This window comes from Pseudomyrmex gracilis, unplaced genomic scaffold, assembly GCF_002006095.1.
Source record: "Pseudomyrmex gracilis isolate BER0280 unplaced genomic scaffold, ASM200609v1 scaffold_43, whole genome shotgun sequence".
NCBI classification, from domain to species: Eukaryota; Metazoa; Arthropoda; class Insecta; order Hymenoptera; family Formicidae; genus Pseudomyrmex; species Pseudomyrmex gracilis.
In genome coordinates this window covers 916,043-929,172 of record NW_018020627.1, presented here as the reverse complement: position 1 = coordinate 929,172, position 13,130 = coordinate 916,043, and the positions used below count along the sequence as shown (strand labels likewise).

Here is a 13,130-nt window from a genome sequence, read left to right as displayed (position 1 = left end):
ACGTGACGGTGAACCTTCTTCGCGAGGAGAACAAATGGTGTCGCGCGAGGATTGCAATCCGTTTAAACTAGCTTCAAACAAAGTCTCCCCGCCAATCCGTCAACGTCGCTCGGATGGATTTTCGAAAGGATTAGGATTTGCATAAACGATCATTCAACTTCCGTCTGGAAGCGAAACCGCTCGTCTTTTCTTTTGCCGTGGATATATTCCGCGACATCGGTGATTTAGAAAGAATTTCGTATTTTTGTTAAACAAAAAAATTGCCGATTTTATGAATTAAAAGTTATTTCAAGATATATTGATCGGTTTATTTACGTTTTTTTTTTTTTGCGAAATTGAATTTATTTATTAATTTTATATCGCGCCCGAGCGCGAGTTTCTGCGTTTCGCGCTGACTTCCGCACTTTGGTAAATAATTATTAATGATCATACTCGGGGAAAATGTGACCGCGATCTTGTTGACACCGCATTGTATAACACCGCGGACAATGGTGCCGTCGTCATCGTGGGTCTCTCGGAAATGCGCGCGCGCGCGCGCACAACGTAGAAAGGCGAAGAGAAGAGGAGGAGGTCGAGGAGGAAACGAGAGAAGGGCAGGGGCCATAATTAATAACTCGGAATTGATTAAGGTGCCAGATAAGTCCATGGAGCCCGGTAGCTTGTGTCTCTCGTCTGCTCTTCTCCTCCCCGCGCGCTTCCCTCTTCGACTGTCTCCTCGCGCGCGTTACGATATGATTAATAATTTCAAGATAACGCCGTCGTCCCTGCACCGAGTCCCTAACATCGTCGTTGTCCCTCCGCGAAGGACCGATTTGCGGCCCCACTTACGGCCTCATAAATGACTAATTATTCTCGTCGCTCTCCTCGCCCGGGTCAAGTCCGGTGGCTATTTCGCGTTCGTTTCGCTCGGAGTGGTTGATTCCCGAATAACGGACGCTGCATTCATTCATTCATTCATTCATTCATTCCAACGTTTCCGCGATCAGTTCATTCGCTGTTACGGAAGAGCGTCTGTCGTTTTGATAATTCGAGTTGCACAGTTCGACGTTAGGTTTCCTTCGTCGGCGAGGGGTGAAACGCCGAAGAAATTCCGACTATTTTGCGTACATTTGGCAGGAGGGTGTTTCTGCCGAGAGGCGAAGAACGCGGTAAAGAGTAAAAGAGAGAGAGAGAGAGAGAGAGAGAGGGAAAGAGGAAGAGAGAACGACGGGGTGGGTGAACGGGCGCGTTCGCGGAAGGAAAACTATAAATCATTCGACGAAACGAGCCACGTTAGAAAAAGAGAGGGGTGAGCCTTGGTATTGGAGGAAGGGTGGCTCGTAGTCGTCGTGCATCGACTCGCGAAATCCAACTACCCTTAAATAAATTGATTCATTGCGAGGAGACCAACTCCGCGTTGCCACCATAAACTCGAGCCTCAGTCTCCCTCTTGTCCGATGATATTTTGCTAATTCTCGAGAAATGGAGTTCCCTGCCACACGCAAATCCTCCTTCCCCGGAAAGGGAAGTCTAGCGTGTCGGGAAATCGACCGATCGTCGCGTTATGCACGTTCGATTTCTTCGATAGGCCGCCGCTGTCGAACTCTTCGTCAATTTCGCGCGAATATTCTCGATTGATACGTTTGTCCTAATTTCCGTGAACGACGTGAACGAAGAGAGTTCTGTTAATCGATCTCTGGTATTCTCTCGTCGTCGATAATTGGATTCGCACATGTACAAATGCGCACGTCCTGCGCGTGGAAGGAATTCTTTTGGAATCAGGATGTGTCCTCCCTCTTTCTCTCTCTCTTTCTCTTTCTTTCTCCTTGTCCCTCCCTCTCTTCGCCTCTATTCCTCATTCTCCCGGGGGTGGCCAGTGTCTCGGGGGCGGTCATATATCATCCACCCTTGGGGGTGGCCGCGGGGGTTGAAGCAAAAAATCTTACCGAGCAAAAACTATCATCAGTGCTCGGTAAAGCGAGCTGAACGTTTCGCCCGCTTCTCTCTGTCTCTTTCTCTTCCTCTTTCCTACGCCATATTCTCTTCATCTAAGGTCTACGTGTCGCTATTCCGCGTAGATCTCCGCCCGCTTTTCTACGAAGGTAGGCTAACGGTGGAGTTTATACAGCGAGGACGATTTTGTCAACTCGATACGCTTTTATTTTCTCGAATGTCTATATTTTTTTGTTTCTTTGTTGTGGTGTACGTTTTGAACCGCGATAATACACGCAGAATAATATTTTCTCCGCCGCACCGACTTATCAGAATTGTCAAGCTTTAGCTGTCGCGATCGTGATTTTATTTTATACGGGAAGGAGGGGAAAGAGAGGCACCCCCGAGGACTCGAGGCACGTTCATACGCGCGGGCCGATTGTGCTCTCCCTCTCTCTCTCCGCAACGGTGCCAATGTAAATAGACGGGAGCGACCAAGCATGGCGGGTGGCTGCGTTTTTCGTGGTGTATCGCGGTAGCCCAGTGGTCACGCCTGGCGAGCTACCTACGCGTGTTGCTCTCTCCCGATCCCGGGGAACGCTTGATCGGTATTGAGAGGTCCCGCAAAAAAACGCCGGGGCTTAGCTGGCGCAACGATCCGCCTTGCAACAAGCAGTTGCTCCGCAAGCATTATATGTTCGACCAGACATGTTACAACGCCATTATCGTCGTGATCCTTCCTTTACGGTCCTTATAACAACCGACCCGGCGTTATCAACGGATTTGCTTGGGCGGTGAGAGAAAAAATTCCGTTTAGATTTTTATCAAATTCGCGTTCGCGCGAAAATTCTCGTATCTTTGCTAAAAATGGTTGCATCGAGTCTGTTTTTTTCTTATTTCAATTTTCGCGCGGTAACGTGCGATCGATTAGAATGTTCACACTCCGTGAGAGAGATGTTGGTCGTTTATTTGCAACCGAGAAGACACTTCGTTGCGCGCTAGTTTTCCAGCTCGCGCTTGGTTATCAGCAATCGAGCGCATTGCGTATCTTATGCGCCTCTCGGCGGTGCCGCGTCCGCTCGGAGAGGAGTCTCGACCGCGAGCGGTCAGAAGCGGAGCATCCTCCACGGACTCCCCTTTTTATTACATTGGCGAAAGCCATCGGTCGGTCTTCTTGTTTGCTCAGAGGCGGAGGGGGGAGAGAGAGAGAGAGAGAGGATCTTCGGTCGCGCGGGATAGTCCTCAAGGGGGAGAGGAAGATATACACGGCGAGAAGGAGGAGAAGGAAGGCGGAGGACGGTCTGAAGTTACACACCGGCGGTAGTCCTGTTGACCGACGGACTGCGGCAGGATGTCGATTATCGACGGTTTTTGCCGTGATTCCCCTTTTTCGAGCCGAGCGCATAATTAGCTTTCGTTATTCTAGCGCGCACCGCCGAGCCGAAGCCGAGAAGAGACCACGTCGCGCGCGGCTTCCGCCTGCTGACAACGACGATCGAAGAGAGAAGGAACGGGCATCCTCGCCGCATTATACGCGATCCTTCTCCTTCGACCGGCGCTATTGTCTCGCCTCGCGCTCCTTCTCTCCCTCTCGCCCATTCTCGCTCTTCGCGGTATTATCCGCCCCGCGCAGCTTCCTCCGCGTCTCTCGCCTCTTTTCGGTCTTCCGGCCGATTTCAGCGCGTCTTCGCCGAGCGAGATCGTCTGACAAAGGTCCGAGGCCGATCTCCTCGATGATTGGACAGCCCGGAATCGCGGGCTGATGATAATACACTTTCCTCCTTCTCGGAATTGCGAAGGAGGAAGAGACGCGCGCGGGATCTAAGCTTTATTGTTTCGTGCTTATTTTTATTTTTTTTTGTTTTTAGTTCGAGAGAAAGAGAGAGAGAAAGAGAGAGAGAGAGAGAGAGAGATTCTTGCCTCTTCAGTTTCTGAAGTCTGGTTTGCTTGTGTTTTCGTGTGACTCATTATTTTCTCTCGCGCGCTCCGAATCGACACCCACTCCGCGTGCGGAGTGCGAACGTCGGAAGAGAACGCCGGAAGTTCGCCGCAGGATATTCGGGACGGGAAAGTCCGCACATCGATGTCCGTACATCGCGTTCGTATCCCGTCGCGTCGCTTTCTCGTGATCGGCGCGGACATACACACGTGCACGCGCGCGCGTTGTTCTCTTATTTTTCCCCGAGTGTCCCGCGGTAACCGGCAGCAATATTGTTTTTCTCTTTTGCTCCCGTCCTTTCCCTTCTCCTCCTCTCTCGCCGCTCTTTCGCCATCTATCTGACGACTGGGCTTTTTGAGATTCCTTTTTTAATACCCGGACACACCGAGGACCTTTTACCACAGACACGTAGGGGCCTCTCTTATAATGACCGCAACGCTCCGATGCACTCGGCGTCCGGAGCTGCATAACCGGTGCGGCGTAGGATGCGCGTCTTTGCAGCATCCGTTCGCCCGACATTTCGTTCTCGATGATGCAATTATAAAAATTCTAATTATTTTTTCTTTAAAATCGAAATATTTTTTATCATTGTGCAATAGCTCAAATGTATTTATTTTTTCTATCAATTATTTGCTCGTATTCGATAAAACGTATTCGACGGAGATACAAACAGCTGATCCTTTCGCCGTTGTAAGCGGCGGAAATTTATAAGCGGTTGTCTCGATCCATTAGATCGCCTCTCCCGAGCACGGGCAATAATTCGTTGACAAGAGCGGTAATCTCTCCGGAGAGATCGGGAATCATCTAGTCAAATACTGACGGGAGAAGCGTTAAATCAGGGAAAGCGTAATAGGGACACTCGTGTCGTTTGGGTCTCGGGGTTGCCCGGAAGACAAATGTCAGCGGAACACGCGCGGAAGAGAGAGATGCGCTCTCTCTCTCTCTCTCTCTCTTTCTTTCTCTCTATCTCTATCTCTCTCGGTCTCTCTTGCGCGTAGACGCACGGGTCTGCGGTCGGTAAATCAAGGGTGGTGATATTAAAAGGCCGCTTATACGCGAAAACATAAGATTTATTTCTGCCGGAGAGGAATGCGCCTCGCGAGAAGGATATAAAGGCGGTTCGTTCATCGAACGCAAGCGGCGAAAGGACGAGAGAAAGAGGCGAATCATCGAAACGAATTTTTTTTGGCCCGCATGCGAGTAGGAAGACAAAGGCGAAAAATTCTTTCTCTCTCTTTCTCTCCTGCCAAGAGAAAGTTGCATTGAACGCAGGCTACGAACGAATAATCACGCTTCTTATCGAAAGTGCTTTGAATATTACAATCTCACAAGAAGCAGAGAAAAAAAATAATATATTACTTGTAATTCGGTTTTTTCTTCAATATTTATGTTTTTATGAAACGTTCATTGGATCAATATTCAATTACATTAACGATTCATCACCAAAATTCATCGGTTTCATTCGATCCTCTTTCGGCGCTTTCTTTCTATGTAAAGTGATTGCAGTTATCGCAAGTCCGGTTCTCTTTCTCTTTCTCTCTCTCTCTCTCTCTCGGGCTGTGTGCCCGTGTAATGCTTCATTTTCTTCTACAAGGGGCCAGTCCGCTAGATACGGTCTCGGGGCGTCTCGGTTGATTAAGGCCATCCACAATGATGCTGTCACTAAGTTCGTTCGTGCATAGAACAGGATATTATGCACCGGTATCGGACAATAAGTCGTCGACCACAATGACTCGGCTACCGCGAGCTGTTTTTCCGAACAGATCCGTAACTTGTTCGGACCTTCGCCGCCGTGTTGTATCAACGCCTTCGTTTAATTCTTTCTCGCTCACCGCCGACTAATAACTCACCATGAGAGAGAGACCGTTCGCCTCGTGTGTCGGGCGCAGCTCGTATAATCGCTCAAGTATAACCGACATTCCTGTACTCGCGAAACTCGCACGTTTTTCATCCGCGCGCGTATAGTTCGCGGTTCTCGCGGTTTTTCTTCGCGAAACTAAAGATATATGGTTTCTCTTCTCCCGAAGCTTCGGCAGAGAAACGTCACTCAAACCGCGCCGACGAAGATGATTTTTCCCGGATCGCTCCTCGACGCGCGGGCGCGCGCGCGCGCGCTCACGTGTGTGTGTAGATACGTTGCATCCCCGGCGAAGGCAGAGCCGCAAACCGAATTCTGTTTTCCTCCTCCGTCTCTCCGCGATCTCCGGGGAGCAATAATCGTTGCGGGGCGGAAAAATTTCGCGACAGAAGTTAAACAAAGCCTCGAAGCAGAAATAAAAAAGGGGGACGACGCGAGGACGCGGAAGAGAGAGTAGTAACACAGAGGGACACAGAAACCGTGAAGGGGGAAGGAAGGGGGTCCCGGATTCGACCGTAATAAGGGTGACCAACCGCCCTCCGCGGCTCCGTTTCGCTCCTGCCGCGCGGCGGCGTTCCTCTGTTCTTCTGTTTGAACAAGGCTCATAATTAATACGCGCATTCGCTTCTGGAAAACGCGCGCGCCCGGGGTGCGGAGACGGGGAAGGAGACATTTTTAAACTACGGCCACGGATAGTCGCCTTCCCGAGCAAAGCGGGTTTCCTCTGTGGAAAGGCCGATATTTCTCTGATATTTGCGACCGCGACGGTGTCTCGCGTTTTAAAGCACGTCTCTGCTACAGAGTCTATTGGAAAATCCTCTTGCCTGATAAAAAGGAAACTATTATTTCTTATTGAAAATTTAAATTAAATTTTGTATTTTTAAATTAATTCAAGTTAAGGCCAAGTTACAGGATATAAAAAAAAATTTTCTCTTTAAGAAACTCTGAATTTGTTTCGATCTTAAATTCGATCTTCATGCGTGAAAAAAATCAAAATAGATTAGCGAAAGATCAACATGTAAACATGATTAAAACCGTCAAGTTATTTTTTCTCGAGCACGACAGTATATTTGTATTTTTACAGTACTCGTAATATTTTTATTAAAAAAATGTTTTTTAATGTAAACTTCAGTTCACGTATCGTGGCGTACGGAATTCGAAGAGATTCCGATCTACTCCCGCGGTGGACTGTCACATGACAGTGCGTACCTGGCTCGTTTCACGAGAGATATCTGTCTTTAAGAGCATTATCTGGATGGTCGTCGGGCTAGAGGGATGGCAAAAACCGTACGCCCCCTCGTGGTATGTGAAAAATGATGCACAACCTCGTCCCCTAAACATCACCTCCGGAAAAGTCCCGAAGGAAATGTTCACCGTCGTCGTCGTCGTCGTCGTCATCATCGTCGTCGTCATTCTCGTTATCGTCTTTCTGGTTTGTAATCTGTGAAGATCGTGTATCACATTATCGGGAACATTTTAACTCGCCCGCTGTTTGAAAAATATTTCAAAATTTCCGAATGCAAGGACGTGTGTACGTGGCAAAAATAAAATGAACCAATATTTATGAAGATTATATTCGATAATTTAAAAATGTACATGTTTGTGTGTTTTGTGATTTCAGATACGCGGAGATCTTCTCGAGAACGTCACCCGCAGGCATCCAGAACGCGTCGCTACTCTGCGAGGCGCACAAAGGATTCCTGTACGCGCCTCGGATTAACGTTGAACTGTAAGTTCTCTCACATGAACAAACACATTTGCTTCCGCGCGTGAAGAAAATAATACTCGCGCGCGATATACTATACGAAACTTCATAGAAGGGAATTGTATTTCCGGGGAAGAGTAAAGTTGATCGCGCTTGAGGGACACACGGAGTGGCTCTTATCGAGGTTTCGGACGGGGATTTTTCCTTGGCAGGAATTTCTCGAAGGACACTATATTATAAAGCGAAAGTGCGTGACCTCCTGGCACGCCTTTCTCTTCTTCTTCCCGCGTCCCCGCTCCCTCGGTTCCCGGTGACGTGATGGATACGCGAAAATGTCACTCGCACGCCCCCGGGGCCAACACGCCATCCAACATCCCCCGACCATTATGCTAAACCATTGTCCACTATCTGCCTAAGATAGCCGGCGGCTTAAGTCGTCTGGTTTTCCTCCATCTCGGCGAAGAGTCCGTTAAAAAATCATTTTTACCTTCTTTGCTCTTCCCTCCACGCGGCGATTTCTCGCATTTGTCGCGAACATCTTGAACATTTACTGTCTTTTTCTTTTTTTTTTCGTGTTGGTTATTATATTCTTATGGTGCGTCGAACTTTCGAGTTCTGTATTTTTTATATTTAATAATATTTAGAACATATTTTTTTAACATAAAAATAGATTTGTGAGGGGGGCGGCAAAGCAAAAATGCGCAGGAAGAGAGAAATTCGTCGAAATATCGCGTAGCCCGGGCTAGTATATATTTTTTTCAGCTGCGATTTCTCCCCCCCCTCTTTCCCTCTTTCTCCTTTCATCGTTTCTCTTCGATGCACCCATCATTATTCGGGCGTTAGGCAAATACACAGGAGAGACGACAAGCTCGTCCGCGCGTTTTTGCCCCGTGAAAATTCAAATGAGACCGCGCGGCATATTGCGCTGAATCGAAATTAATGTCGCGCAACTAATTATCGGTCGAGTCATCATCGTTTCGTGGCGTCGGTTCGCTCTTTCGTTAACGCGCAGTCGTAGTACGATCGCGTCAATTATCGCCGATGTGCTACTGTCTCTCAATCGAGCTTGATTGATCGATCGTCGGGATTATATAAATTTTTTTTTTGTCGTCGTCTTCCGCGAAAACGCTTTCCCGTGACATGTAAATGCACGTCGTTAATCCGAACTGTGCGAGAAGTGATCGCGCGTTGTTTATTTTTTATTTTTTTTTTGCAAAAATTTTGTATCTGCGACAAAGCATCTTCCGCTCGATTAATTTCAACGCGCGTTGCAACCGATATTATTCCGCGGATATAAATAAATTTTCGAAATTACATACGCGCGCATTAATAACACGGTAGTTCGCGAAATATTATTGATTGCACGCTCTCTCTAACGCGAGATTCCCTCGCGATACGAGGTTCAGGAACCATGCCAGGATCGAGCGAACAATTGCAAGGGCAAAAAGCTGGAGCCGTGGCACAGCAAGAAATTTCTAATTTGCGGTATAATTAAGGGAGACGATGCAAAAAGCATTCACGGATTCTACGGCGTTGTCGGAAAATCGCAAATTCCATCTTGCAAATACGTCTCCCGTCCAATCGCGCGTTTCTCTCTTTCCTGAGTCTCTGTATTTTGTTTATAAATAAATAAATATATATATATATATATATATCTCGCTATAAAGCTCGCGTGCGTAAACTTGCTCGCTTTGCCAGAATTCAAGTGAAAACTCGAATTCCGTGTGTGTGTTGCAGGTACAGTATAGTAACCGCAGAGGAATGGTCGAAGCTGACGCAATACTACGAAGTCGACTATCCCATTGTTATAAAGAAGACTGATAGCGATTATCAAACGGAGCCCGGTGAGTAAACACACAGACGTGTGTTCTCGTGAAACAAGTATTGCGAATTATCTTGCGATTTTACAATTGCGTGATGTTAAAAATCAAATTCGAACACGGAAGCTTCGCGTCGAGCAGCATTTTTCAACACGGTCTCTCTCGACACACTATCTGTCTTATACAGAAAGAGAACGTGCGTCGTGTAAATATCCCCTCGCGCGCGCGAGCTTCCCACTCCGCCTCCCTCCCCCAACCCGAGGAATAATGCCAGAAGACATTAGCCGCTGATTTACATAAATCCACCTTCCGTCCGCGCCCCTCTTCTCCGTCGTTCCATCTTCTCAGTTGGCTTCTATCTATCTCTCTCTCTCTCTCTCTCTCCTCTCCGGGCCCCAAAGTGTCTCATTATAATTAAGAAGTATCCTGAAAATTAACTGGCAGAAAAAGCAGCGGCGGGTGAGGCGGCCGCAAATGGCCTTCCTCGAAAGTTTCTCGCCCCTGTTTCACGCCGTCGTCCTCCTCGCGCTGTTTACAGTTCCGCGCCATCGATTCTCATTCACTTTTTTTCCGATCGCGCAATTGCGAAGACGACTACGATAATACTTTTTTTTTTTCGAACGAATTATTATTTTCGAATTGACTCCAAGAAATGAAAATTGTTCGAACTCGAGAGAAGGGCGGAAATGAAAAATCAAGCGCGCGCGCGCGCGAGAAGAGCGATTAAGATTCGTTCAAGTTCAGGCACGTGTCGCGGCGCTTCTTTAAGACGAGCGATCCTTGTCGACCGTCCGGCAGGCAAATTGGGTCCCGACGGTAACACCGAGGGGGAAAAGACGGGGGGAGAGGTCCCGAGAACGGGGGAACAATGTTCACGTTCTGCCTCGTGCTGGTCGCGCGGCGTTGATCGTGTGCGCGCCGAGGATCGCGATCTCTAAACATCCCATTGTCTTGTCCGTCTCCGACGGTCGCACCGTCTTTTTTTTTATCGAGGCATTTGTCAAGGCTCCTCCGATTTCTCTCGTAGAACGACGACGGCGGAGCCTACGACGAGGTCGTTGCCGACGACGACATCTGAATTGCAAAAAGATCTCTCGTCGTCGATGGCGAATCGAAACGGCCGGTAGCGCGATCCGGAGGCTATAAATGGAGACGTTTGGGATTAGAGACACGATTTTTTTTAACATGATCGTGCAAACGCCGCGAGATAATAACAGCAGTGGGAAAAATAAACAAGTTCGTAAACAAATTTCGCACTTTTTCTCCAATGATCTCGTTGCGATCTTCGGTGACACATCGACGATACCTTGAGGAAGCGAAGAGCAGCGGAATTACGGACAAACAGACGATTTAGCTTATTTTGAGGGCGCGTTTTGCGGGTACAAAGGGCGGCGGACGTCGTCGAGGAAGGGGAGAAAGGGACGGATTGGCGGGCGCAAAAAATAGGGGGTTGCTTTCGGTGACTGATACGGCCCTGACTAACGAGTCCTAGCCGGACGATCGTGCTACTCTTAAAGCCTCCAAGAATCTCCCCCTTTTCTCGCTCTCTTTCTCTCCCTTCTGTCCGCCGTCTCTCTCGCGCGGGCACATTAGGCACCGTCCAACCTCGTATCAATCACCGGGGGGCTACCTCACCCTTCCCGTCGCAGACTGCCGCTTCGTTCGCCGAGGTTGACAGAACCGGAGGTGACGCGATTGAATACCACCCTCCGCGCTTCTCCGTCGCTTCCTCCGATGACGAAGACGGCGCTGGAAAACCGGAGGCGGAGAGAAAGAAACGGTTGCCTCTCTCTTTCTCTCTCTCTCTCTCTTGTGACGCGGTTAATACCTCAAGGCGAGGCGACGGCTCTCTCTTCGACGCTTAACGCGCGATCGTTACGAGAGTTCCAAGGATCGAATCAGCGACGACGATCTCTGGAGTTTCACGAACGCACACGATTTGAAGAACAAACTCCCTTCATGACTAACATAAGATCTACTTAAGAAACGGAAGTGCATCGGCGATTAAGTCGTGCGGCGCGCGATTATCTATCTCGGAGAAAAGAGCCGGTTCGCTCTGCTACTGTGTAACGGGCGCGACGAGTTGCCGCTCCGTTCTCTCTTTCTCTCTCTCTCTCTGTGTTTCGTTTCCACGAACGTCGCTCGTAAATATCGCTTAGGCGCCAGGCTGCGTCACAAATCAGGCGTGGTACGGCACTGGCTGTATCGCAAAACCGATGAGCGAGCGAGACCAAGAAAACCACCTCTCGTGGGCGCGAGAGACAGACAGACGGCGCGGGACACAGGAGAGCGAGAGGAGAGGAAACCTCGAATTAATATTCGGACGGCGATTTAGATTTAGAACACGAATTTGCTGATTAGTTCTCTCCCTGAGAATGCGGTCGCCTATACGTTGCAGCGCGCTCGACCGTCCTTCCATAAACGTGCGGCTACAGCGGCCCGGGGGAGGAAGGGAAGGGACGGACCTGGACTCGAGATTTAGTTTCCTGAGGGGGTTGAACTTACCAGGGGTCAAACGATTCAGGAGAGACATTTGTTAGCCCTCTGTCCCCACCCTGCGACAAGTGCGCCGGACACGTCTTAATATATACATCCGCTGACCAATGAACATGCCCTTATGAGCCGCGCTGTCGTGCGGTCGAACTTCGTAAACGCGACGTAATGGATACCAACTTTCCCGCCCTCTTTCAACTTCTTCGCTCAAAAACTCTCGAAACATCGGTGATGAAAAAAAAAAAAAAGGGTCGATCCTGCCGTTTACTTTAGAGTTTATTTCTCTCTTTCCTTTTATTGTCGTCTCAATTAAGTCCGCTCGCCCCCAACGTTTCGATTGTTTTGAGGGGAAAAATTGATACCGAACGAGGACCGGAAATTCGTTTCTGGTCAACCGCGACGATAGCGCGTATGTTTTTTCGCAACGCGGCCAATACAAGGGAGATAAAGAAAATGAAAGAGGAGGCTCAAGCAAGAGAGAGAAAGACAGACATTAGCGTGCGGCGAACGGAAAAAACAAACGTTCTCGCGTAATCGCGCAGGAAACGAGCACAACGTCGTCGGGCGGGACAAATTTCGCAGGGACGAATTAGCGCATCCTGTCCGGAGTCTCCCTTGCTGCTTCTCTCGCGTTATCCCGAAGAAGATCCCCCACTTGTCCGTGAAGCTACGGGGGGTCCTTTTCCACCAGGATTAAATGGAGCGCCTAGATGACCGATGCTCGTTCTCTCCGCTAGTGTGCGAGTAGCGGCGAGGAACGGGGAGAATCGCGGGGGATTGGGTGGAAAACAAGATAAAACAAGGATAAAGCTCGCTCGGATCCCTCTTTGCCAACGACACCGGGACGCATCTTCTGATCCCGTCAGAAGGAGACCCTCGATTATCTCGAGGTGTCTAATCGTCTATATCGCTTGGTTTAAAACCCAGTTTTGTTCTCTTCTTCTTTCAACGATTCCAACTTAACATCGCGAAATTATTTATTTTTCAACCGAAGAAACTGTTTTTTTTTTTTTTTTTTTTTTTTTTTTGGCACAAATAAGAAACGGAAGTCTTTGCTTTGAATAAAACGCGGAGTTTGCAACGCGGCAGATATTTTGTTGCGCGAATTCGACAATTGCAAAATGGGTTGCGTCGTTTAATTAACGAACTCGATGAGATCGCGAGGCACTCGAATGTTGTCGCGAGACACCCGCCGATTTCCGGAGTGACGATCGCGTTTTGCGGATTGCCGGAGAAACGGCATCCTCGTAAGAGGATTAGTTTTCGACTTTGTTGTGGCTCTCTCGAAGACGTTCGTTAGCGAAATCATTATTACCGCGCCGATCTTTCTGCGACGTCGCATACCGGAAGAGGCGTTTATCTCGAGTCGCGTTTGAGAGACACGTTAATTCCATCAGTTGCCAA

General features: G+C 48.7%; 1 protein-coding gene across 4 annotated transcripts in view; it reads left to right on the top strand.

Annotated features, from left to right (window-relative positions):
- The window catches only part of LOC109853081 (ubiquitin carboxyl-terminal hydrolase 48-like), a 46,194-nt gene that overhangs the window by 8,520 nt on the left and 24,544 nt on the right, over positions 1 to 13,130 (top strand). For all 4 annotated transcript variants that reach the window (XM_020424824.1, XM_020424823.1, XM_020424825.1 and 1 more), the window contains exons 12-13: positions 7,330 to 7,437; positions 9,151 to 9,257. In XM_020424824.1, the coding sequence (XP_020280413.1) occupies positions 7,330 to 7,437; positions 9,151 to 9,257 (215 nt within the window). The remainder of the gene's footprint in view (positions 1 to 7,329; positions 7,438 to 9,150; positions 9,258 to 13,130) is intronic.